A 27757-nucleotide genomic window follows, 5' to 3' on the forward strand; every position below is an offset into this window, starting at 1 on the left:
ACCTGCCAGAAAAATAGATTCTCCCCTTAAATCGTGCAGCCCTAGCGAGCAAGTCCCTGTGTGACAACATCCAATGGAAATAGCTTAACCAAATGGTACAAAAACGCCACCGTAACTGAGAAGAGCAACAGGAAAATGTACAACTTGCAACAGATTGGCATGCAACACCATCACGACTATCTCAACACAGTGAAAAAGCAACACCTTACTTTACATTAGCAGTTAATATATTACATTTAGTTTAAATATCAAGTCCATACCTGTAGGTTTAATGAAAGCCAACAACTTCTTAAAAAAAAAAACATGACTGACCACAAGAACCACCAAAATGAAAACACAGAAAATATGATCCCATACAGTGTCATGTTGTAGTTAATTCTTTGTACAAAAATGTCTGTTTTGCTGAGGACAAGTGTGTATTAGAAGTGGTTTGTAATCGGTTGAGACTAGGTTGAGTTCACCTTTGAATTTCAGAATGTCAAATATTCAGATGGAGGGCAGGGGTCTAAAGAAATCTATAGGAGTGATCCAGTTTTTGAACAAAATCTCAGAACGGAAAATTAATTACAGTAATTAAAAATGTTATCCTTTCATTTGCTTGCTAGCGATCAGGTCCACAAACAAACAGAAAGAACGTTCATATAAATAATCAGACTTTAATGAATCAATGCAGCTGAAACATTCATGTTTGTATTGATTAATCAAACTCTGATATAATGACGCCGCCACCTTATGACGCTAAATTAAATGCAGACACTTCGAGTCGACTATTACGCAACAAGATCCACTGTTGAAGAAGAAACGACCAGGGCTGGGATACCAGTATGGTATTAAGAAAAAAGATTAGGTACTACTTGTATGGGAAAAATAAAAGTATCGAAAGCAGGTACCGAAAAAAATATATTTAGAGACCAAGTTTTGATGCCTGTTGGGTCCAGGGACAGCATTAAAGGAAGCTACTTGCTTGTTCATTTCGAAAAAATGATGCACATTTAAAAGAAATAGTTTTTGTGGTGTAAAATAACATTATTGTTCTGCTTTCTGGTTCTAGATGACACACATTTTAGTATAGGTATTTCTGCTAGTTGCCTTCTGGTTTGAGGCTTAGGGCTCCATTGGTGGGGAAAAACAGATACAAATATTCCTTCATACCTGTAGCCATCTCCACTCTAAACGCTGAGTATAAAAGGAGTATACAGGCACCAAATTCAGTGTGAGGGATTTTTGTAAGGTTTTACACTTCGGCATCTTGTTGAACTGGTTAATGAATGCATTTTTATTTTTCTTGTCTGTTTTTATGTATCTATTTTTTTGTATCTTGTGCTGCAAAACTAATTGCGCCATCGGGGACATGAAATAAAGTGTAGTGAAGTGAAGGTATCGTAAAAAGTATCGTTCAGGTATTGGTATCGTAAACCAAGTGTCGTTAAAGAAATGGTCTTGAAAATTTTTTTATGGTACAGCCCTAGAAATGACCAAATCAACAGGGGTTAAGGCTCATTCATGCTAAACTTTTGCCTTGTAGCCATGGAAACGGTTTGTACCGTACAGTTCCATGGCGACAAGACAAAAGTGACTTGTTCTGCAGCTCAGGGTGCAAAAACAAGAAGTTCTTGCATCTTGTGAAGTATGACAAAGCGAATGTGGCAAAATTTCACTTGTAATATGTTTTTGAAAGTTTTTGATGGTTAAAATTTTTGCATTACATGTCCACCACTCCATACGATTGTTCGCTGCCCTCCAGCTCAATATTAAGCTGTGAGCTGAAATGTTGTGACGAGTTCAGCATGCTGACTGACTGACCAATGAAAGAGTCTGACTTTGGACTAAAGCTGTGAACGCTGATTGTGATGTTGGTGTTTTCTGAATCTCATGCAACACTTGTTAACCATATCAAAGAGCATAAACCATACCAGCAAAAACAATAACGAGAAGTAGAAATCAAATATACAAATCTTTACATATATTATTTTGGATAGATTTGACACATATAAAACCACTGACAGCACTCTATGGACGGCATGAGGCGCATCACCTTCGGGACAGAGGTGAAACATGAACATGCGTGGGTCCATCTCAGTCCAGAGCGCTCCGACTGGGACTAGCCCAGCCCCTGGTCCTGGCCCTCTGTGTGTCTGCGGCTGGTGCGCTTCCTCTGCTGCTGTTTGGGGCTCAGCTGCTCCCAATACGACTGGCAGTACTGGTTAATCAGTCTAATCTCCGGGGGGAACGGCGTGGAGGAGAGGGTCTGCTGCGAGTGCGGGGGGTGGCGCGTCTTGGGCTCCTCGTCCTCGTCTTGAGCGGTCAGGGCTAAAACGATGTCCCGGTCCAGGATGCGCAGAGCGACGCGGGCCACGGTGTGTTTGAAGTTGTTCTCCGTCGCCAGGCAGTGGTACACGCCCGCGTCCGACTGGTTGAGCGATTTCAAAAGGATTCCGTGGTTGGTCTTTAAAACTCCTCCGATTCGGTTCAGCTGCGACAAAAAGACATAAATCACGGTGAGACAAAGGACAAAATTTCAATATGTAGATTGCTTAAATGTCAGTGTTCGAGCTCACCAGTTTCCGTTTGCCCTCCCTTTGGAACAGCCATTTCACTGTGGCCTGAGGGGAGCGCGGCTGACACTCCAAGAAGGTGCTGCTGCCCTCCACACCAAACTGCATGGTCTCCTTCAGACGCTTTTCCACTATAAAACACAAATGGAAGATGTTAACGCAGCTGACTAATTATGCTAGTTTTAAAACACGCAGGGAAAATGTGATTAGATTTGCAAAAATGTTGCCAACGCACTGTTCTGATCTGGGTTTGCTGCAGTTGGTCAGGTCTCGGCTCAGAAACACTATCTGCCCAAAGAATGAGATGAGTGGACGACCTGAACATCCTGAATGGATTTCTTCTTGGGCATATTCCAAGATGACAAAGCCGTGATTCACCGGGCTCACATTGTGAAAGAGCGGTTCAGGAGCATGAGACATAATTTTTAGACATGGATCGGCCACCACAGATTCCAGATCTTAGCCACATTGAGAATCTTTGGGATGTGCCGGAGAAGGCTTTGCACAGTGTTCACTCCCCCATCATTAATATAAGATCTGAAAAAAAAATAACGCAACACTGGATCTTTTGGCATTGCAGAAGCTTATTGAAGCAATGCCACAGCGAATACGTGCTGTATTTAAAGCTAAAGTTGATCCAATGAAACACAGCAATTTCCAGATTATAAACCGCTACTTTTGTCACACGCTCTGAAACATGCGGCCGATTCAATGATGTGGCTAATTTACACATTTTTTTAGATCTTATGCCAGAAATTCGGCGTTGTCCTGCAGTTCAGCCCTTTTTCAATGCGGGGAGGGGGCTGCTGCGGGGGAGAACATGTGCTCAGTGTATTGGTCATGTTTCTTCGTTTATCTCAGAACAGTTTTAACTCGAAGTGGGCTATAAAAGTAGTTTCATGGTCCCCATTTAGTGCGCAAAAGTATGGAAAATGTGGCGTAGTGTTAGTGGAAAAATGATCGAGGAGGAGATGAAAGTGAAACAGCAAAGAGGAGGGACTCTTGCGTGCGCATGACCTGTCCCGCACCATCTCTCGGCCCTGGTGCAGTGTGTGTGCTCTCATGTTACAACATAGACAGATAGACAGACACTTGTGGCCTCTTAAATACTTTTTCTTTATTATTTTTTAATTGAGTTGGTGCAGCTTATATTTCAATGTGCTTAATAGACCAGAATTTACGGTAATTAGATCGTGTGACTTATTTTTGTGAGGGCAGTGTATAAAATGATGATGAGTTTACAGCATTAAAGCATTAACTTTTGAGAAATTACTTGACGGGAATATTAATTGCTAAACTTGTGCAAGAATCAAATGGATTACTGAACATGCTTGTCAACAGAGTAAGCTCATTACACTTATTAAACCCCATGAAAATACTGGGGTTTATTATAATAATATTAATGCTAATTGGGACCATTGAAATTGTGTTTTTTTTAGGTCAGACCTCCCTAGTATTCGTGCCTCACCTTTAGCATTGAATCCCCTGCATTGCCTCAGCGGATCTCCGTGTTTAACATCTTGCCTCCTGCTCCTCCTGTGAAAACAAATCCATGAGGGACGAGCTGGAACGTATTGACCTAAAGCTCACACTGGAAACACGTTGAGACTCTGACCTCTTGGTGGACGGGGTAAAGGCAGAGCAGCTCTCTCCATCCCAGGCGCAGTACGGGTCCCGGGCAAGGCAACAGTCGGAGCAGGCTCGTCCATACACTCCACAGCGGTGCAGCGAGACCTGGGTCAGCCCTGCGTCCGACGATACATACAGCTGTTGCTGCAGACACAGGGGGCTGTGTCAGTCAGTTTAGGAAAACACTCCCAAAGGTACGGTTTAAGCGACGGCATTTGCAGGGCTTGACTTTAACATAAGCCCACTGGCCATAAACGTAGAAGTAAAAAATAGTGACCCAAATAATTACTCATAAAATGTATTAATTCATGTTCATAGGTTCAACATAAAGCTTTAGCCACTCACAGATTAACCATGTTTTACTTAATTAAGAGTACAGTTAGTTCCAAGCAACATTACTCAAGAAGAAGTAAAAAGCACTGTGTGATCAAACTACACCAAGATATACAGTTACTCAATCACTTGCACTTGAGGAAATGTAAACAATACCTCTGGGAAACCTGCCAGGAGCCCTTAGGACCGCAGTGAAGCGCTCAGGCACTTTGCAAAGGAGTATAAAGCGGAAGAATAAGCCTCCTGTGTATGTTTTGGGTTGAGCAGTAGTGACCCTGAAAACTGACTGCTTTACCAGTAAAGGTCACTATAATTTCAAACCTATAGTAACACATCAGTCAAAGAAGTTTAGGTAATTTAAAAAAAAAATTAAATGTAATGTGATTTTCAGGGAACAACGATGTAATGTCAAGCCCTGAGGATAACTAGAAAAATCGTCCTTACTCTTTTCGAGGACAGCTTCATTGTCTTGACTGGTGTTCTCGCCTGAAAATGCAAAATACGTAGGTCATTTATTTCTGTGCAGTACAGTTAGATTTGGAGTGTATTATTAGATGACTTACTCTAAACACTTCAACTTCCTCCAGTATCAGCACTTCCATAGTGGTAGGGTCTTTAGGCAGGACAATGACCTTTTGCACAGTTCCACGGTCTACAAAGAGGAAGTAACATTACGCGTCAAACTATTTTTATTAAAGGGACTACACAGAGTTTAAAAATGTTAAAAATAAGTATCTTCCTTCCCCTACATGTTCCAGCACTGTCCTAATGTGTAGAATGAGCTCAGACGTATTAACCACAACTGCCTCTAAAATCCTGCACTCTCACTCAAAAAGTTGTTAATTCCGGTCGAAGTGCCGTCATGCACGAGCTGAATATAGAAGCTGCAGTTACACATACGACCTGAGGTGGCAGTAGTGAGTTTAAAATGAACAACTTGCATCTAGCCCCTTTAACCGAGTTTGGCCAATGACACTCAAGGATTACATGCCTAAACCAGAACAAATTGGGACGTGTTTTGGAACCGTAGAGGGGATTTTAAGTATTCTGCTGTTGCCATAACTACCAAAGTAGCTCCTAATGACCAGCTCGACATAGATAATGCTATTTTTGCAGCAGGTGGTCAAAGTATGGATTTGGTTGAGGATCTAACCTAAGTCTCACATCTCCATGGCGACAAGTTGGAGATGCACACAGCAAACACACATTTAGGTTTGGTATTGGTGGGTTGCAGGTTCTAGAATGTGATAATGTCACAGGACCCAGTGTGGGGCAGGAGCCAGTTTTTCCTTTAAACAGAATTACACTTTCACAAGTTGTATCTAAAAAATTTTTTAGGAATTACAAAAATGATCATTACTATCAGTCACTGGGTCCATGATCTCTCTGTACAAGACCAAAAATGTCCTCAAAAACAAAATCATTTTGCCTCTATATAATATTATAGGCCTTTAGAACACTGTGATGTCACCTGCAACCCAGCAATACAAATATATGTAATAAAAAAAAAAGCCTAAAAAAAAGCCTTCATCCCCATTGCTGTCAGACTGTACAATAAGACTGTAAAGTAACATGTGCAATAATCTCTGTATCAGCTGCACTTTATTAACTCTGAGTGATCTTCTTGAACGCCGACTGTGTGTTTGTGAGATCAATAAAGGATTATCTTATCTTATCTTAAAATAAATCCTTGTATTTTAATTTCATTATTTTACTTAATTTTAACATAAAGAACTGGTTTTCCCTCCTTTCCACTGCCTAGTGCCACCAAAAATATCCGTATTCATTTCTGAGTACCAAAAGGACTACAAAAGGTCTATACCAGGCATAAATTAAGACTAAATCCAGCCAAAACAGTTATTAGTGTGAACTAACCCAAAGTAGAGCAAAACCTTCTGTAAATTAAACCAATATCAGAACTGCAGAAAAGCCTGAAGCGGCCCAAGTCCCAGTGATACCTGAACTACAGTTAGAGAAACACTCAGGGTCATCTGTAATAATAGACTTTATCATTTCATATTGCAAGTGATTGTTATCAGTAGAATCAATATTTGACACAAGCATGTTCACCTCATATCTGGGAACACTGATAACACTGATAATACTGATCTTACATGACAGGGATGCGTATTAAATGTATAAATGCTTGAATATAACTTTGCTTCATTGCTGAACTTGTATTATTAATGCAGTTTTGGAACCGTAGTAACACACGCCATACATTTTCTCACCTGTGCCCAAAAACAGCACCTCATATCGTCCGTCCACAGCATCCACCTGGTCCACCACGAGTGAGGTGTAACGGTAGTCCACGCCTGTCCTCACCACCAGGGGGCGCCGGTGGATCGGGTAGACCGGGTGGAACATTAGGGGATGGGCCCTGATGAAATTCACAGCCTCATCTGAAAAGTTCTTGGAGGAGCGGATGCCAGGGGTAAAAGTTCCTCCAGGGCACTATAAAAACAGAGGCATGGCACATTCATATGAAACAGTTGCATTATTTAGGATTTCCTTTGTTTTTCAATGCACAAGGAAAACATACCGTCCCGGGCCGGGGGTAGGGGATCTTGCCAGTGTACTCTGTCCACTGGTAGTTGTGACCGTGCTTGTGGGCAAAGGGGCCGTTGAAAACATTGCGGATGTCGGACATGGAGTAGACGCAGACCGCGGAGCCCTTGAACACTGAACTGCATAACAAACAGATGATAGATAAGAACAGGGAGGAACAGGAGATACCTTCCAATTGAAACATAAAATGGCCATAAAAATGAGTTAATTAAACCTAATAGGGTGTCTCCAGTTTCTCGGAATGCCCTGAGGTGGCTCCATAGCATTAATAACTCACTCATAAAGAAAACAACATAATTTACTGCCTAATTGTACGATCTCTGCATAGTTTCTTTTTTTTAGAAATTTGGTCTGTGCTCGTTGTTGGACAGGACGGAGCACCATGGGAAATGTGGGGAGAGACAATTGTTAAATTGTCAGAGCTTGGACTTGAACTCACTGTGTAAAGTCTCTTTACAAAAAGAAAACAAAAGAGTGGCGCAATAGCTGACGGCTGGTTACAGCAAGAGGGTCCCTGGTTAAACTCTCAGACCATGTGGGGCTTTTCTTTGTGGACTTTGCATGTTCTCCCTGTGTCTGGGTGGGTTTCTTTCAGGTGCTCTTTCCCTCTGTCACCCAAAACATGAGCAATAGACTAAAAATCCAGATGTCCCACTGCTCCTGACAGGTTGCCCCACTAACATTGGAGGATGGGTCAAATGTAGACGACAAGACGATAAAGTTGTGGCAGTCATATTCCCCTGTGTAATTACATACATGTCACTTACACACATTATTAGCTCCTTTCAAGGCACTCTTACCACTTCAAATTGCATTATTTATTCATCCTGCACACTTGGTGGTGGTACGCTCCTGTTTAAGCCACTGCTGCCTAGGGCTGAGTGCTGTTAAACGATACCAGCATGGTATAAAATAAAAGTTTAGGTACTACTAGCATCGAAAAAAAAAGAGTTTTGAGGCCTGTTGGTCCAGGGACAGCATTAAAGGAAATTACTTGGTTGTTTCAGCAAATACATCATACAAATCTAAAAGAAAGTCTTTTATGGAATACGTTAACATTACTGTTCTGTTTTCTGGTTCTAGATGACAAATAATTTAGTATAGGTATCGGAAAAAATATTGTTCAGGTATCGGCATCAAATACCAAGTATTGTTAAAGTACCGGTATCAAGAAAAAAAAATAGTACCCACCCAGTACTACTGCTGCCTAGGGGGCAAACATGGAAACATGACTGTCAATCTGTGCCAACGGCCTCGTCCATCACAACCGGCTTTCACTTTTTTTTAAAGAGGGTGAAGTGTCTTGCCCAGGGACACAACGACAGTAAACACGGGTCAAAGATGTTCTAGAACTGCTAACTACCTGAGCGAATGAGAGTCTTAGAAGAGTTTTTGTTAGTTTTTTTATTGTTTGTTGTTTGGTTCAACGGCAGGACCGTCGAGCTAGAGGTAAAGGATTATCCTATTGTTCATGTTTTGCGCAGTCGAAAACATGCGTTAACTCTTGCACAAAACAACCACTTGTCTTATCATGTGTACTATGCTTAATCTAATATTAATTAAAAAGCAAGAGGCAGGAGTTGGGGACAGCTTCCAACTAAAACATAAAATGGCCACAAAAATGAAATTAGGAAACAAGCCTGGAGCAGAGTGGCGAGCCCGCTTACCCCGCTGTGGTGAAGAGAGCGTACACCATCGGGCTGCGCTCGTCCTGAGTGGGCTGAATGAACACGTCTCCTGAAAGAGGAATGAGGTGTGAGATCAATATGGCCGACGCACCCCCATCAGATTAAAACACCAAGCTTATTGTATTGTGTCCTCACGTAGTTCATCGAAGCGCGTCTCCACTCCGTCTTCTCCGATCACCGAGCAGATCAGGCGGGCCTTGAGAAACGTGGTCCAGCGGTTCACCAAGGACTTCTGCCCACCCTCATCATTCTTCATCAAGAACAAGGAGAGAGGAGGGTGAATTAGGTCACGGTGTGAGTGGATTTGACTCCGTGGTTTTAGGAATAAGATGGAAGTTTAGAAGTTTTCAAACTAGAGTTGCATATTGAAAATGCTGATGTCAATATTTGTGGAAATAATTTATGCAGCTCTGAAAGTCATCCAGTCAAGAAATCTTTTTTAAGATCATTTTTAAGATCAGACCATTGTTGTTCAGAAAAAAATACAAATTTTTCTGGGACCTTTCAGGCTGTATACTTTAGGCAGTGAAGAAGCAACAGGAAATTATGGGGGAGTTGGCAGGGGAAAGCTTTTATCAAATTATTGGAGTCCGGATGTGTCTCAGGCACATTTTGAAAATATATTTCTTTATTGTATTGTTGTTATCATACGTCAAATCTGGTGGTTTTAAAGGGCAAGATGTGAATCCTTGGTATCTGCCTATATATCTGTATATCCATTCATCCATCTATCTACAGTATCCATCTATCCATCTATTACATCATATACATCCTAACATATTGTATTGGGCTTTTGATAAATATCTTGTCTCTATTAGGTCTTATTATGTATAAACCATACTAACCCTGTATTTCAGCTTTCACAGTGGTTCTCAACCTTTTATAGTTGCTACCCCCCGTATTTCGCAACCCCTACATTCAAACTACATGGAAAATATGCCCCTAAAATAATGTTGTGACCCTTTATGTTTCCAGCTTGCATAGTTACTGATGTGTCCCTTTGTGCAAACCCTAAAACCCTGCTAAAACCTGCCTGAGACATTTGCACAGAGCTGTATAGACACCACGCATCATTTCTCACTGCCCCGTCATGTGCCTCACCAGACACACTCTTCCCACTCGCGCCAAAACACTGGGGCTGGCTCCGTTAGAATCCAGGCTCTTCTCCCGGAAAAAGACGTAGAGTTTGTCGTCATTTCTTTCTGCGCTGTCAGGTATCTGCTGGATCTGAACAAACACCGGCTCTGGAGGGGGGGGCGAGAGCACACGGGCAAAGAAGTGGTTGTCAAATAAAATGAAGGAGCTCTGCAGCCTGTAATCAAAGGCATTTTACTACCTGCTGCTGGCACACCCCGCACTTACCGTTGAGCCACCTCGAGTCGTATTGCTCTGTCCTGATAGCCGTTCTGCCTCCCATCGTCCTAAACAGCGCCGCGTCTGTGCTCATGAAGTCTATATGGACACCTGCATACAGGTTTCCGTCTGCCAAAGAAAATAGGACATGCGTGACTCGTGCAGCTGATGTTCAAAGACTTTTTTTATGATTTGAAGGGGAGACACCGCAGGCAAGACTTTTTTTTTCAGGTCTTAGGCCAGTTTAGCCTCTTTACTTATAAAAGTTTTCACCTGATGAAAAAAAAAGTCTAATCAACTCCATGTTTTGCTATTATTGGATATTTGACTAAACTTCTTAGAATTCCCAGGATGATTTCTTAAATTTTTAACCCCAAAAACAAGATTTACAGATTTTTCAGCAATAACCAGTCACTTCAAAGATCAAATTAGTCAGGGGCGGGCAACGTCAGGCCCAGGGGCCAAATCCAGTCCTCCGTCAAAAACCTCTGGCCCCTAAAGGAACAGGCCACCGTTTTTCCATACTGAGATATGTTCTTACCTGAGCTTAGACGAGTTGATGCGTACCTGTCTGGTCTTTACGTGTGCGCTCAGTCACGCAAAAAGACCAAAGCTGTTGTTAGCATTTAGCCTCTCCTCCTCTCCTCTATGGGGCCAAACGGGGGTGAAGTAAGAAGCGACCAAGCTCTTCCACGTTTTGGCTATTTAAATACAGTTACCTGAGTAGTTGCACCATCCAAGTGTAATTACACAAACTTAAATATGTCGATTTTCTAAGCGGATATTAAAAGGTGTTCTACATTGGCGTAATAACACCATAGTCAACATCGTCTGCGTAGTAATATCTTCACTTTATTGTGGAGAGGAGGAGAGGCTCAATGCTAACAACATCTTTGGTCTTTTTTGCGTGACTGAGCGCATGCACAAAGACCAGACAGATACACATCAACTCGTCTAAGCTCAGGTAAGAACATATCTCAGTATGAAAAAACTGTGGCCTGCTGAGATATTTTTGAGAAATATTATTAGACAATTCAGAGATCAACTACCTATTAAAGTACTCTAAAGCCACTCTAAAAGTACTCTAAAAATGCAGATCAGTTCCTTTAAAATACTCCCACTAGGTTTTAAAATTAACATTACTGTATTACTGTTTTGTATCTTCTTTTAATTGACAGTGGGTGTTAGAAAGGCACAAAACTCTGGATAAAATGGATTTTATCTTATTTTATTATATATGATGTACAGCACTGGTGGAAAGTGCTGCTTTACTTTGGGCTGCAATTGGGTGGTTTGTCCCTTGATATTTTGACGACGAGGAAAAAAAACAGCCCACCACCAAGCAAACTTGCCAACCCCTGAAATAAGATGTCCCAAATCCCCTATGAAAAAATACTTGTATCTACTATGCCACAGAAATATTTTCCCACAAATGCCTTATCCCCACATGAAAATGATAGAAAACTCACAATACATGTTTTCTTATAGTATTCATGTTCCTGACCGGAAAAGTGATATCTCCATTTGTCTCCCCCCTTCCCCCTGCTGTGTCCCGTCTTAAGTAATGCTTGCTTGCTGCTTACTGATCAAGGTTGCGACGCTTTCCTGCTTGGGATCGTAGGAGCATTTTCCCTTCCCTGAATCCACGTAGCCGGGGACCAGTCGAAACAGGTAGTCCTGCAGAATAAGGCGGCGTGAGTAAAAATAGAGCTCTAAAGCCTCACGAGGGACTGGAGGGGAAATCATAAACAAATCACTGTCCCAGTTTATCGGCCTGAAATATTTATTAGGACAAAGTGTCTCAAGGTTGTGCTGTAGTGGGGGATTCAGGAGCTGGAAATCCCTCTGCTGAGGTGGGCAGGTCATATATGTTATCTTTCAATGTCTTTGAATCATTTACAGCTATTTTTTAATGAGAGTTTAATGGTTAGTAATCAGTATGTGTACTAGAGTAACTTTTTGTAGAGATTGTACTTCAGTAAGTAGTTTTATTACTTCGTACATTTACTCCCTTTTGTCCATTCTGTACACTCAAACATGTACAACAGGGTCCTCTCTGGAGGCACGATGTGTGTTTGTGAGATTAAGTGCGGGACAACAGACGGAAATTACATGATTAGGCTACAATCCGAGTGTAACCAAATAATGGATCAATTCTCATGGTTAAGTGAAACATTTGGTTTCTCTTCCCACTATGAGAAAATCCGTAATTGACAAAAGCTTCATGCCGGCAGAAATAAACAGTAGCTTGACTTGACTAAATATTTTGTCAACTTTACCCACATCGGTTAATTTGATGATGGTTTGTGGCGTAAGCAAAGCAACATAAATCAAAACCAAAGCTGACTCTATCTAAAAACATTCTCAGTAAATAATGTGACACATCCTTAACCTCTTACCCTCCGCCTTCACCAAGTGCATTTTCTCCTTGACTTCTCTTGACTGGAGCTTACTGTACATCCTCTAGGTCAGTGTATTTGAAAGCTAAGACCTAGAAAACTAATCTAAGCTTCTTGCTTGTTATGCTTGTCACGTTTTTGGTTGTGTTTTCATCACGTTTTTGTTGGGGTTTTTTTCGTTTTGGTCACATTTTTAAGGCTTGATCATAGTTATATTACTCTAAAAAACAAAATGTGGCCAAAACGCTTATAAACGCATTAAAATTGTGACAAAAAGTGACAAAATCGTGACAAAAATGATCGAAAACATGATAAAAATGCAACTAAAGAGTGATAACAAAAACCAGGAAGAAGTTTAGATGAGTTCTATTGGTCTTAGCTTTCAAATGAGGCTTTACACTGACCTAAACCTTTCCAGTCGAGAAGCTTTTAGATTTGGGTAAAACTAATCGGTTAAGGCGGGGGTTAAGGGGTTAAACCTGACCTCTCCAAACATTAAAGCAAGGGCTAATAGCAGCCCTTGTTATACAGTAAGTGCCCTTGTTAAGTCACCTCAGCTCTCCAGCCTCTGTTGATGAAGGTGCAGATGGGCTGGTAGGCGCCCGTCCCACAGGTGTACAGGTGGGTGCGGTTCCACGGCTCGATCAAGCGCACAAAGTTGGCACATTCACCCTAGAAAACACACCCAAAAAAAATTAATCTAAACACAGCTTTTGTCCTGCCAACCCAAATTCATGAAAGAGCAGGATGCAACATGAACGTACCTGCTTTCCCTTTCCTGTCATCTGGCATTCTCCCTTTCTCTTTGCAGACGCCGGCCAGTGGATCTGCGTTACAAAAGAGTAGCTGGATTATTAGCTTTAAGGGACTTAAGGAAAATAGCAGACTGGATTTGAAAGCCGTGTACCCAGTGTTGGTCAAAGTACGTTATTTCATTTCATATTAGTACGAGACATGAGAACAAGATTGAGACAGATATATATATAATATTTATCCAACAAAAGTAAAAGTGAGCGTACCAATGTATTTGCTTTAGAAAATAAAAAAGTTTGTATAATTTGAAATAAGTGTGACTCACAACTTTGCAGCATCAAAAACATAAATATAGTGCAGGAATTCACCACAGAAATGACAGAAATGCCTTTAGCTAGCTGAGCCTAATCCTACAAATGAGCACATTTTGCTAGCTGTGGAATCCCAGATACAATTTAACTTGAACACACCATCCCCGTACAAATGAATAGGGAGGCAACGGAGCAATACTAACATATGGGGAGGTATGTTTCGGACACTTTTAGATGCTAATGTGTATCTAAAGTAAAATCTCAATCTTTCATTATTGATTTTTAACTAGGCTTTGACCTCACTTAAATGTAGACCATGGGTTAACAACAGCTGAACACATCTGGATCGTTCATAATTTGCGATGTTTGTTGGCTAATGCTAACGGCTATAGAGTTCGGGAATGTGATGTTATATCGCTAAGCATTATGGGATTAGCAGCAATTGTAAACTAATGGAGATTGTTCACATTAAAACACTTGGACACCACAGTGTGCTCGATGGATTTACCAGCAGTAACTCAGCAGCTAACGGATTGTTCCCCGGCTATTTTCTCCACTTTTTACACTGTTTTTAGCAAATGTTAGTCAATGGAAATGTATGCTAACAGCTGCAAAGATGGCGGATCTCCATGGTAACTGTAGAATTTCCCGAACTCTATAGGAAAATACACTGAGCAGGCAAACAGACTCTGAAAAGTATCCCGGACTAGCATGCTTGCTAACTGTCTGCTAACTATTTCTATGGAATTCACCACCTGTACGGCAACACAGCAGGGACAAACCGTCTTCACTACTACTCAGGTAAAGTACAGATCCTCAATGTAAATGTGCTTTTTTTCCTAACCACATCTGCCTGGACCCAATTTTTGTTTCTAGTAGTGGAAATGTTTATGTTTATGTTCTTAAGGTGGTGAAATTGTCAATGAAAAGCTGATTTTTAAAAAAGCCTGTGCATCTATAAAGCATTACCGTGACAGTAAAGCTCCACTTTGCTCCCTGAAAGTTGTGAAACATGCTCATGAACTCACCCCTTTGAAGAATTGTGATGTTAGACATACATTAGCAACTTCAGGAATGCGTTTGGCCCATCAGTAACATGTTTCATTGTTGTTGTGAATGAAGAAGTGAATGAACCCCATGAGAAAAAAAACATTTGTACACACTATGAGAGGCTCCTTGTTGACGTTGTGCATGTCAAGAGCCACCAGGTACTCGCGGCTGCCTAGGTACAGACGCCCCTGGTCCTGGTCCATGTGCAGGATGCGGTAGTCGCTGGTGTTGAAGGAGAAGCTGAAAGGTCTGGCTGCACGAGTGTCCATAAGCTCTGTGTAAACAAAATATGCACTATGTTAGCTTTTGGTCACACTAATCATTTTATATAAATGGTGACCTGCTCGAATACTAGAAAAAATGGGACCAGCTATGTAGATACTTACTAATCAAATTGATAAAGGCCTAGTTGTCATGGGACTTTTCCGAAACATTTATGAACATCTGACACAGGTAATACAACCAATGTGTGTAATAATCATCCAAATAGGTGGGAATAAATGTGCAGTTTTATTAGAATGATGATGAATGAACTTATGATCCTTTCCTACCCCATTCACACTATATTTCTGGAGAAATGTGCCACTGATAAATATAGCTCAACCCAGTGCATTTTGAGAAACATTCGCTTTTAAGATCTCAATATTTCATGTGCCCAGACCGTCTGATTGAGTTTAAGGCACCACATGCCACTTGGGCGTGAAAGGCAGGTCCCCCAGGATACACGGTCAGTGGAACCGGGAGCTAATTCTCAAGATCAGGATTGTGTTCAGCAGAGCATGGCCTGTTAAGACATGCTCCGCTGTGGAAAATGTTCCTGTTTTTTGTCCTGCTGAAAGCTCCGATTGAACAATTTTCAAATGTGCAGCTGCTACAGAGACAAATGGATTCTGCTTGTACCACACTGAGCAGAACTGTTTCCCGAGCTACATCGAATATGTCTTGTATTAAAAGCAGCTCACACATCTGCGACGTGTCCGACATAGTGGCCACCATATGTGCTCACTGGGACATGGCGGAGGCAGGCTAAAGACAGAAGGCTTATATAATGACAAATGTTCGCAGACAGCCTGTGAAGCGGGCTTACAAGGATTCAAGAGGAAGCACAATCTTTATTTACATCAAAGTGGCAGCCATCTTCCCCTTTTGGGGTCAATGTTAACAGGATGCAGTCAAGGTGCCACTAAAATAAACTACGCAATCGGATCTCCGGCCGAGGCGGGATGGAGTCATGGAGGTGAGGTACTGTTCCTGAGAGGTAAACACAGGATAACAAGCCACTGGACCGGAGTGGATTCACCGAGCAGGCTAAATGTAGCCAGCCACACCCCTCACATGTGTCCATTCTCCCAAAATAACCCACAATGTACTGCCATCATCTGCTAAACCTTCAGCAATCAGTTATCCCCTGACAGCATTTTGATCCTGCGGGAAACACTGGGCATTCGATTGAAGCGGCATCACTGGACAAGCTCATGTTACAACAAACAACAGTGGCACTGAGACTCTAATGAACACTCTATACAGACTGAACTGGTGACAGTGCGGTGAGGACCCTCATATGTGGCTTGTGTTTCACTGCACGTTACGCTGTCTAGCAATGCTGACTAATTCTCTGTAAGTCGGTCAGTGCTTTTCAAAGATGTATTACTGGAAAGGCTTCCCAGCAACACAGAGAAACAATACAAGATGGCTATCGCTGTCTCCCAGTGTGTCATAGAGGCCACTTCAATCGTTCAGAAATCACATGCCCGGGGCGCCCCAAAACCTCCTCCACGGCGCCTCCAGGAACAAAGAAACTCGCTGTCACAAACAATGAACAATAAATCCTCGCTGTGGCACAAAACTGCTGGAGAGTAAATCCCACTTCTCTGCTTTTTGTTTGGCATTAGGGGGAAGGGTGCAGTTTTTTTGTGAATGACACTGTTTTACACAAACGCAGAAAGTGAACCAGGCCCAGTAAAGAGAGCTTTTACAGGTGTGAAATCCTGGATGCTAAACTTTTACAAGGACGGACAAGATCAAGTTCAAGACCAAACCTGCTTTAGAAAAAACACCTTGCAAAAACACAAGGTGGAAATAAGCTGTTTACTGAACAAGGATTGGTGTCAGGGGTCAAGCTGAACTGCACTGTTATTACCGTGTGCTACAAATGGAGCTGTTCCTGTATAAAAGCATGAACACATCTGCTTTTGTCTCGATGTGAATCCACAGCAGAACGACATGTTGACTCATCAATAATGGGCTCCACACTTGAAACTTTGCAAAAGATTTTACGGGTTGCTGTAAAAACCCAGCAGTCAGACAATAACACCTACTGCAGAAATAACAAGGCCACAGTATTTTGTAATATTGACCATTTCTATTAACAAAGTAGCTCAAAATGTCTTAGTTACCAGAATTAACTTTTGTTCCTATATAGATTAATTGAATTTGCCCAGAATGGCTTGAGCACATGAGCACAGAGCTATGTGATTTTGGAAAAATTGCGATTAGATTCAGTGCACATTTTAAACATGTGAAAGAGCATTAACATTTGAGAAAAGTCTGAAATACGATTATGAGCTGCTAAACTAATCTGATCTGAGCTAAACTAAAGTTATTTTTGTACATTCTAGGACCCCAGGGTGACAGGATAATTTGTCAACAGAGGAGATTATACCATACATTACCGTCAATAAGCAATCGATTATGCAATACCAATAGATTAATTGCGAGCTTTAAAAACATGATTTCCGATTAATCCTAAAGTGGCCCTCCTGGCAGGCAAAAGATAAGACAAGTTCATAGTTCTTTTCTCTAAACACTGCCCCCTATTTTGCCACTTTTTTCTGTTTTATTCATGGCACTGCACTATTAGGCCACAAATCTAGAGTCTTCCTTGTAAAAAATTGATGTCAAAACGTGCGCACAGATGATATACAATGACACAATGCACAACAAAACACTTGACACTGTTGAATCAATGTGTCTCCATTTGATAATAGACAAATAAAGATGCTTAATGTGGGCTGTGGACAATAAAAGTGACAAAGAGAGAGTGCACAAACCAAGAATTGTGTTTGAGGCTTTGGCAAGACAGTTGTGAGCTCAATGAGTTGGTGGCTCGGTGCAGACACTGGTATTTAGTCTCTCATAAATAAATGAACCACTCAGACAAAACATGAACAAGTTAATTAAATGAGATATAGTGACGGATAATTCATTTGATGCGCAGTCCAAAACGAGACACATCATTCTTCTTCTTCTTGTCTGACATCATTTACCTACAAAAATGCTCCTTGTAAATCTTTTTCACGCCTGCATTTTTACGTGCCAGCGAGGCCCGTCAGGTGTGTGAGATTGCAATGCACAGATAACTGTAATCACCTGCATTGTTTCGGATCAAAGCCGCCATGCGCATACTTGAAACGTGAGTCTCCCCCCCCATTAGATTATACGGGGGAAAATCCCAAAGACCTCGAACTTCAGGTCCCGGGGCCAAAAACATTTATCTCCTTGAATATTATTTTGCTTTTATGGTCAAGTTACAGGTGCTGCCTACGTCGCGTCACAGTGTCAGATGATTAAGCAGCGCTCTGACTGGGGCTGGCGGGCGGAGGAGGAGGAGGGTTTCGGAGGGCAGTCACACGTAACATCCAGCTTTTGTTTTCAGGAACGTTCTGTTTTTGACGCGAGGCAGGAAATAAGCTCTTTACATATGTGAGCGGAAATATCGGCAGAGGAGAGGGCAGCGATGACTAACAAGGAAAAACAAAGAAATTAACAATGAGGGCAATGCCTGCTGTCATTTGGGAGTGGGGTTTGAAAGATCAGGGCTCCACACAGTTTGGGTTGGCTGCAGCAGTGAAGGAAGCTGCACTCGGATAACACTCTAGAAATGCCCCAAAAGCGTCCTGATAACAGGGCTGAATGCCAATACAACCAACTCATGTTATTTGCGTCTGCAGTTTCAGATCTTCTATAGCCACAGCACTTGTATGAAAATAAATATAATTGGACAATAAAATTAATGAAAAAAGAAAGATTTATATCCATACAAATTATTATTTTAGTCTCCCATAGACACAAAAAGAAAAAAGAAAACTACACTTAACCTCTAAACCTCCGCCTGAACTGACATTTTCTTTGGGCATTACCCAAATCTAAAAGCGTCTTGACAAAACCCAGCAAAAAGCCACTAAAAGCAACAAAAAAGTGATGAAAGTGCAACAAAAAAGTGACAACAACTCAAAAAAGCATCTGTTTAGATCAGATTTGTAGGTCTTAGCTTTCAAATGAGGCGTTACACTATAGTCTGTTAGCTCCAGTCCAGAAGCTTTTAGATTTGGGTAAAGCCGAACTGGGGAAAATGCATTGGTTAAGGCGGGTTAAGGGGTTAACTACTTCTTCTATCAGGGGTGTCTTACTCATTTGGTTTGTGGGCCAAAATCCCAAATAATAATAATCGTTTACACTTGTATTGCGCCTGTATCACAAGTTTCTCAAAGTACACTGTAGTCATTATTCATTCACTCCACACTTGGTGGTGGTAAGCTGCTATTGTAGCTACAGCCGCCCTGGGGCAGATTGAGCATTTTCCGCATGGCTGTAATGTGTTCTTTATATCCTGATCTATTATATCAGTGCCCTCTGCTGGACACATGTGGTCAGGGGCCGGATTAAATCATATCACGGGCTGGATTTGGCCCGCAGGCCGCCAGCTTGACATGTGTGTCTTATATGATGAGGATCTAACTGGTCTAGTTTTTATAGACAGATATACAGTATACAATGAGATTAATTGTTAGGTACTGGCAAGTTCAAAGCTGACTGAAATGTAAGGTTAAACCAAGTCAAGAGAGATGTCTTTAAACTGTCCAAAAATGTCTACATGAGGGTCATGCGGTTAAAGCAGTGGTTCGGTCGGGACCTAAAGTGGGACGTGTATCCATTTTCAGTGGGTCGCGAGCCACTTCTTTCAATATTTATCTTCTGAAAAAGTATGATAACACCATCTGAGTCTGTTAAAATGACTGTTATCAGCTTTATAAGCCTAAAGAGCTTCATCATGATGTCAGCTCTTTAGGCTTATCTAATGCTTATTCAAGAATAATTTATGGGGGAAATGCAATATTCAGCATTATATAACACAAAATGAATTTGTATTTGGGTCGCAGCTCGTCATCCAAGCGTGAGGGTGGGTACTGACGCCAAATCAGTTGAGAACCACTGGGTTAAAGTAAAGGGCTTCTATTGTCATTATATAATCGATAGATCACATGGATGGTTTGTCCTGAGCCCCTGTGGAGCCATCAACCTGACCAGCATGACTGGAAGTAAGAGAAACCTACACAGACACAGAAAGCCCCTGCCCACTCTGAGTCTTGATTCAGAGGCAGAAGAACTAACCACTCAGCCATCGTGCCGCCTCTGAGTGGACAGGGGGGACATAACTCTGAAATAACAACAGCTTTTTTGGGGGTTGGGTCGTTGTAGGGCAATAAAACATCAGAATATGTGAGCTGACCATTCATCAGGTTATATGAATGAACAAAAACGTTGTGAGAGGAAATAGCGCCAGGGGAAGTGACTAACAAGGGAAATGAGGAAAAGGAAAGATGATATTTCATGCTAAAAGCCTGTGTAGACCCATGTGGCACCTTTCTGATAAAATTATACTATCATCAGGTTGTAATACTCGGAAATCTTAGACAAAAATAGAAAAAGACATATTTTTACCACCTTAGCATTAACATTTTACTTTTTCAAATGTGAAAAATGTCAGTGTATGGAAAAGACAGAGAGAAGTAAGGACTGTGTTAATCAGGATTTGAGTGAGCATGGATAAAACAGTATCTACAAGATGCCATTTCTAGCAATGGCATGCTAATAAATCAATCTATTACATCAAACCCAGAAAATACTGATACAGTAGCACTCCAGGTATGTTTTTGATGAGGGAGTACATGTGAAAGTTTAAAAAATATATACATTTTGGATATAAGTCTACTTTAAATGTCAAATATGAAAGTAAAGGTAAAAGTAGAGTTCAAACAGGAGGTTGAAATAAATCTGTCAATCGCTAACATTTAGCTTCTGTGTGTAATTTGCTTCGAAAGTGATTCAAAATTGGCTTTTCGAGTTATAGCCTACAATCTCCCGGCATGGAGCCCACGCCGCAATCAGAATACATTCAGAAAAGAGCAAGGTGACCATTTGTCTCGTTATTTGAATTTTGATTTTGAAATTTTTTAAATCGCTTTCTATCACTTGAAATCGCTAAACTGCAACGCGTTTATCATGAGCTACACTTCGGCGAAGAAGCCACGGTATGAAACCAGTCATTAAAGATATTAATCCGAACAGAAATGGAGTCACAGCTGGTGAATTAGTGCAGCTACCACTTTGCCCATGAGTCTACTTCGTACCAATGGTGGTTCTAAATAGACTTCCTGGGAGCCGGTCTCTCAGCAGAGGTCAGACCGAAATCAGAGCTATTCATAAAACCTTATTCAACATCTGAGTTCACCATTTTAATCTGGTTATTAAAGGTTTAACAGTGAAAAGAAATGTGAGGCTATTCAAATGTGAAACATGGAGAGTCTGTAAATCATTCGTTGGTATTTCCGAATTCAATCAACTTCATATGAAACTGTGAAAGTGATGTGTGCTATATTGTTCTATCCTATTGGTGTGACATGTCAGGAGAAGTGGGCAGAAACTCTATTCCAAAACAATTCATGAACAGTGCCTTGCTGAGACGAGAAGGACATGCAAACTCCACTCTGAAAGGATGACAAACATGCTAGAAATTTTGCCAATGTGCCACCAGAATACCGTACAAAACCATAATGAAAAAGTTCATCAAGGACAACTTTTACATGGCATTAAGTCAAACATTTAGTCACCATAAATGGTTTGCTTATTTTCCCCACTGTGGCCAAAGGGACATGCAGCTCTATGCCCATTTCTGTATTTAAAGGCGCACTGCGTAACATTTTTGGATTCTTCTGTTGCCAGCAATACAAAACATGGTCCTAATGACCAGCTAGACACTGAAAATACTATTTTTGCAGTGGGTAATCAAAGAATGGATTTGGATGAGGACCTAACCTATTTAAATCTCATATTTGGCTGCCTTTAGTCAACAATTCCATGGAGACGAGCTCCCAGCGTAGTTACAGTCAGGACAGATGAGCCGCTCACAGTAAACACACATTTGTTTGGTCATTTTTAGCTATTTCTCAACATATCTGTAATAAAATGAATGCTTGTATTTCATTCTATCCGTTGGGTGAGATGTTACGCAGTACAGCTTTTATTTATTTTAATTATTTTGTTTTAAGACAATGTACATAAATGAACATTAGGACAATGTAAATGTACCCGAATTAGCCAAAAGGCTAGTTTTCACCGGGAGTCCCCCTGCCAGATCTCATAAGGCAACCTAAAAAGAGTAAGAGTTTTAAAACCTTTGCTTTGATATTTCTTGTTTTATAATGTAAAGCACTTTATCAATATTCAGTGGTTAGAAAACAAGCCCCAAAAGGAGTTTACAGAAACACAAAGCCTTATATTGCAAAGCCTCTTAAAGCAGAACTAAGTAACTTATGCCCCTAGAGGCCAAAAGTGCCACTGCAGGTGTCATAGCATGTTGTGCTGTTTTCACTCATGCTGACAGAAAAGACAAAGGGAGAGAGGGATATTGTACATTGTGCCACAAAATTTGGCTGTAAATACTGCTAAAGTGGCACTAGCTTTGCCCGTTAGCCTGTTAGCTTCTTCTTCATGACTCTATTAGTGTGTATTGCGCCTTCGACTTGGAGCAGGGAAGTTAAAAGGGTTGTTTTTTGGACAGAGACACCAGGGGGAGACACACTTGTATTACCCCCAGAGGGACTACGAAAATGATTTATTAAAGGGGCTAGATGCAAGTTGGCCATTTTATACTAACTACTGCCACCTCAGGTCATACGTGTAACTGCAGCTTCTATATTAAGCTCATGCATGACGGCACTTCGGACCCGAATTAACACCTTTTTGAGTGACAGTGCAGGATTTTAAAGGCAGTTGTGGTGAACAGGTCTGGGCTCATTCTACACATTAGGACATTACTGGAACATGTAGGGGGAGGAAGATACTTCATTTTAACATTTTTCAACCCAGTATAGTCCCTTTAAGGTAAACAAGTTACTTAGTTCTTCTTTCACAGTCAACTTTTGTAATAATCACCGTTGTTTACTTTAGGTGATACTATAAATATTATTCCTATCTCTTCAATAACATTATCCTTTTGGAAGTTTTAAATAACAAAAAGCAGCACAGCTACAACCATCGCAGCTCTAACAGATATACAAATGCTTTGTAATGAGGGTAAATGAAGCTCTGAAACGATCAGACTCTGGTGAAACGATGGATGACGAGCCCTCTTTGTCTGAACAGTTGAAACAAAGCGCTTGCATCTGTTCAGTCACAGACAGCCTCGACAAATGGAATTGCTTAAACGTGCTTGAATGATGAAACGAATAACTGCTCCAGATGTTTTGGAGGTGCAAATTTCATACCAGCTCACAAAAAATCTCTTTAAAATGCTTCCAACAGACGTCTGCTGAAAGTATGGGTTTCACTTATTGCCAATGCTTTCTCTTTAAAGTTAGACAGGAAAATATGGAAGAATAATAACAATTTAGAGATATTTTTAACATTTTCTGTAGATTACTGCCATAAAGATGAGGAAAAAATGCATGTGTGTGTTTTTAATATACTTTTGTGTGAAATCATTGCATTTTATTTGATAAGTTGCTCAGTTCTATATATTTTGAGTACGATAACTTACTGAAAATGTTTATAAAATTCAAATCTTGCTTTGTTTTTGGGGGGATTCCACATTATCCTGGGATTTAAAGCTCAATAACTCAGGCCAGGATTAGCAATCAACAAATCCTTCTGAAAAACTTAGTCAAGTAGCCTATATTTGACTGGAAATTGGGCGCCTGTAGATTAGGTTTTTGTAAAGATGTTGCAATAAAATAAATTGGGAGAGTTGCAAATTCGATTCGTAGGTTTCTAGGTGAAAGAGCGAATACAAAGAGGCTCAAAACCTCAGCAGACTATTTGCACCGGGTTATTTGGGCAGAAAAGGATATAATTCGTCGCACCACTTAATTCTGCAGCTTATTTTTATCCCATGTCGGGACCACCTCGGTCTTCTCTATTATTGGGAAACGCCGTGTTCCCTTTGACCAATTGACCAAAAACACCTCCAGTGAGAGGGTTATTAGTGGGTCACATGTCTGAAAATAAAAACCTAAGACAGACACTACCGCTCTTTAGTCCTGTTATTTGTGGCTTGCGTTGGAGCAGCTCACCTTTGAAGGAAAGTCGGACCCGGGGTGCGGACTGCAGGGCCAGGCCTCTCCAAACACACAGCACCGCCAGGAGGAGTCCGGCCGCTGTCATGGCAACAGTCATGCAGGTAGCCCACAGAGATCTAAATCTGGGGGAGAAGAAAAAAAAAAAACACTATTATTACAGCGTTGCGTCCCGCGAGGAAAGGGGAGACTGAATAAGAAAGTAGGAGAGGAGCGGTTTTTCCTCTGATGTTCACTGATCACAAGTTTTAGCCCCAAGCTTTTTCCAACAGGCAACTTTTGCAGAGGCGCAACAACGTCCAAATCCTCACACCTGCTGTGGAAAAGAAGACAGGCTTATTATTTATTTAAAGCATAAACGTATGTGTTGGGACTGCATAGTAGGTGCACCGGCAACCTGGAATAATGTGGAAAAACAAGAAGAAAAAAAAAGGCAGCTACCTTGTCTATGCCTCAACCTTGAAGCATTCTAATCAGCGCATTCGACTTTCATAAATATAGATTTCATTGACTTTTTTTCCGTGTGAAGTGTAAAGAAAAACAAGACTCAGATGCCCATCAGTGATTCTCCGCGCATTCGACTTGGGCTTTTCAGCACCGATCGTCAGCGTATTTTCAGCATTTTGAAGGCCCGGGGACATGACAGTTCAAAGAAACAGGTAGTTCGCTGCAGAAACAATCCCTGACACTTTACTTCAAACAGTAGCCTAACAGTTAGACCTTAACTCCGCCATTTATTATGCATCTGCACTTTGCCGCGAGAGGATCCCATATAAATTATGAATACTAAAAGCTGAGTCCATAACATCCATTAAATAGCGCCCCTGAAGGTGTGCTCGGTGCGGCTATAAGCTATCCCATGGGCTGCTCTTTGGGGCAAGTACGGAGCAGGCCCCCCGTGGCTCCCAAATGCACCCGTATAGCCAGAACCATCTGAGAGAATATCGGCCACCAGTACAGGCTGTTCCATAGATAATATCACTATGGCCTCCGACGATAGCAAAGTCTGATATATTGAGGAAAATATTGCGATAAACAATAATATTGACTATAAAGATACTACACGCTAACACTAAAGCATAAAAAGGACATTAAACCTTTGTTCTAAAAGTCAATAATCCTCATCCTGAAGTACCACACAAGCTGCAATAAACTAATAATGTATCTCAATTTGCTTCAGTTAAAAATCAGACGATATCATTTATGTTATTTATTGAACGATAAGTCGATATATTATTAATCGTGACAGCCTTAAATATGACCAACACAAAGGACAAAACCAGGCCTAAATCCCAGGGCCATACACACAATGATATAGGGTGAGGGCAACGATATATTTCATGATATAATTGACAAATTACTTCAAAATTCCAGCCTTTACGCCTATTGAGAAAATTAATGCAAAGGTATTTCATTATAATTTCCTCTCAAATATGATCTACTCAAGCAATTTACATCCTTAATGTCATTTTACTTTTTAAGCACCTGCCCCTGTGTCCTACAGTCATTGTTTATGCGATATAAAAAATGTAATCGCGATAAGGATATACGATACGATATGGCCCAACCCTATTGGGCACAAATGCACACATTTTGCAGAGAATCCAACACTTAAAACCACACTGCGGAACATTCCAGGTTATACAATCCTACACCACATCAGCAACTAAACTGCTGTAAAGCTCGAAACCTAAACAAACATGGCAGCAATACCAAACACGCTCCTATTGATGAGCAAGACACTGACAATGCTTTTGTTTCTTTTCTTATCGTTGCAGTGAGCTGTCAAAATAAAGCACTGACGATGTATTTGCACATAATGTCGGCTCGCTGTGGTTAAGGCGAAGCTGCAACATCTCCATGGAGACGGGAAAGTTAAGAGTCAGGTCTGATGGGGGCCAGCCCACTCACAGCAGAGCACATGTTTTCACCAATAAAAACATTGGTGAAATGTTACTCTGTGTGGTTTTACAGCTGCATCTCTCAAGCTCATGAAGTTGAATGTGGCTGATGTGAAGGTTTAGGGATTGTACAGTTTGACAATGTAGTTTGACAATACCACTAAAGGAAGGACCGAAACTAACCAGGTTTGTAACTACACTTAGTCTCTCAACAATTCTTACATCTAATCCAGAGGCAATTGGACACACAGAGAAGAAGCGCAAAAGCATCATGTCAGGTGCAGAGAGAAGGCAAAGAGCAAAAACCAGAAACAATAAAAAATAACACGTTTATATGATGAAGACTGTGTGTGGCGTCATAAATCCTTCTGAAATGATGTTTCTTGCATGATAGTCTTGAAGCAATTGCTGTTTATTGTGAAATCCACAGTTTGGCAAAAACCAGTAGAAGTAGAAAGTAGAAAGATCAATGTCACTTGTGGATTTCAATCAAAAATAATGAAGCGTGCATGTGATGATTTACAGCGTGTACTGGAAAAATGTATAATTACAACATTTTAGGGGAGGATTTAAAACCTGGAAGAAAAAAAAGCCTGTGTAAAACATTCTTCAACCTTTTTTTTCTTCTCTCTTTTAGACATTTTTGACTAATTTCCCCTCAAGGCTATTTCTGGATGTGCTTAATGAATCAAAGTTTCCCTGGATGGATTCTTAGCATAGAGAAAAAAAGGGACATCTTTCTTCTGTATGACTTCTGAAAAAGACTATAAATTTGGAAAATCTAGGAGGATAAAGGATTCTACAGAAGTCCCCATTAATTTCTATAACAGATGAATCATCTCAGGATTCAGGAAGAGCTCACACAATGAGCAGAATGTGTGCCATAGGTGAATTATCTGGATATAGTCTATTATTAGGCTGAGAAAGGTTAGATAAATGAGTAAAAAAAAGACAACAAGAGCTGCTATGTGGGGAATAAATCTCTATTGCTTTATTTGGTATTGATCCCCTTAATAATGAATGAACTAAATCCTGCTTTAATTGACAGAAATGTATGCCTAACCTACTTTATGTTGTGCCCCAAGCGCGGGCTTACCTGTGAACTCAACATCCAGAAATAGGAGGCAGCGTTGGCGCGTACAACTCATTCACTACAGTGTAACCAAATCGGAGTTAAAAGTTAAGCAGCGGCGGGGACGTGAAAATGCCTTACCTTTGCCTTTCAGACTTTGTCTCTTTGTCAAACGAATCCGCTTCTTCTTCAAACGCCTCGGGAGAAACTCGTAAAACTTCTTTTTTTTTCAGGGGGATGTTAGCGCGACATTCCCCCCGCGTTTGGAGACGTGCGGAGCCGCTACAGGAGGAGAACCGTATCCAGTTCGCGTCAGTAAAATCCGAAGTACAAAAAAAAGAAAAAGAAAAAGCGATTAACTATTGCTTCACGGCTAACACATGCCTTTCTCCGAGCTTTAGTTGCTTTTCTGGTCAAAGCAAAACTTCCTCGCCGTGCGTTTGGATTGAGTTGCTGTATCCTTTTTTTTTGTCCGGGGAGTTCGAGTGGAAATGGGCAGGTTGCAGGTGTTGAGAGCGAGTGCGTCCCGCTGTCCTCCCCAGCCTGTTCTGCCCCCACCCAGCCTTCCTCTCGGCTGCACTTGGCCCACAGGCAGCAGGCAGCGCTGGAAACCTCTCTTGGTACACCATATGGGTATGATTAACCCTGTCACTGCCACACACAAGGCGCGCGCACACCTCACACACACGGCTCCCGGTGCCCAATGTGACATGCTAATAAGCTTCCTCCTGCTAATTATTTGAATGAAGCGATGCATGCTCGCTCCCCTCCTTCCCCGCGTAAGTTGAGGGC

General features: G+C 41.2%; 1 protein-coding gene across 1 annotated transcript; it reads right to left on the reverse strand.

The window, feature by feature from the left end:
- Window positions 1–1644: 1644 nt before the first annotated feature.
- On the reverse strand, window positions 1645–27686 carry sema3gb (sema domain, immunoglobulin domain (Ig), short basic domain, secreted, (semaphorin) 3Gb). Its single transcript, XM_079559298.1, has 18 exons — window positions 27109–27686; window positions 23990–24118; window positions 14753–14913; window positions 13290–13352; window positions 13078–13197; window positions 11710–11803; window positions 10136–10255; window positions 9875–10017; window positions 8909–9023; window positions 8753–8822; window positions 7060–7204; window positions 6749–6971; window positions 5081–5169; window positions 4962–5003; window positions 4171–4328; window positions 4024–4091; window positions 2559–2686; window positions 1645–2473 (listed from the first exon to the last, which is right to left on the reverse strand). The coding sequence occupies exons 2-18, from the start codon at window positions 24090–24092 to the stop codon at window positions 2102–2104; spliced, it is 2214 nt and encodes a 737-aa protein (XP_079415424.1). The 5' UTR covers window positions 24093–24118; window positions 27109–27686; the 3' UTR covers window positions 1645–2101.
- Window positions 27687–27757: the final 71 nt, after the last annotated feature.

The sequence above is a fragment of the Gobius niger genome, assembly GCF_951799975.1.
Source record: "Gobius niger genome assembly, chromosome: 6".
NCBI classification, from domain to species: domain Eukaryota; kingdom Metazoa; phylum Chordata; class Actinopteri; order Gobiiformes; family Gobiidae; genus Gobius; species Gobius niger.

Excerpts from the sequence above, each read along its gene's own strand:
- sema3gb (XM_079559298.1), bottom strand. The coding sequence starts at position 24,092 with ATGACTGTTGCCATGACAGCGGCCGGACTCCTCCTGGCGGTGCTGTGT. Across the intron at positions 5,004-5,080 it reads AGGAAGTTGAAGTGTTTAGA|GCGAGAACACCAGTCAAGAC; the intron begins GTAAGTCATCTA and ends TTGCATTTTCAG. Across the intron at positions 4,329-4,961 it reads TGAAGCTGTCCTCGAAAAGA|CAACAGCTGTATGTATCGTC; the intron begins GTAAGGACGATT and ends CTGTGTCTGCAG.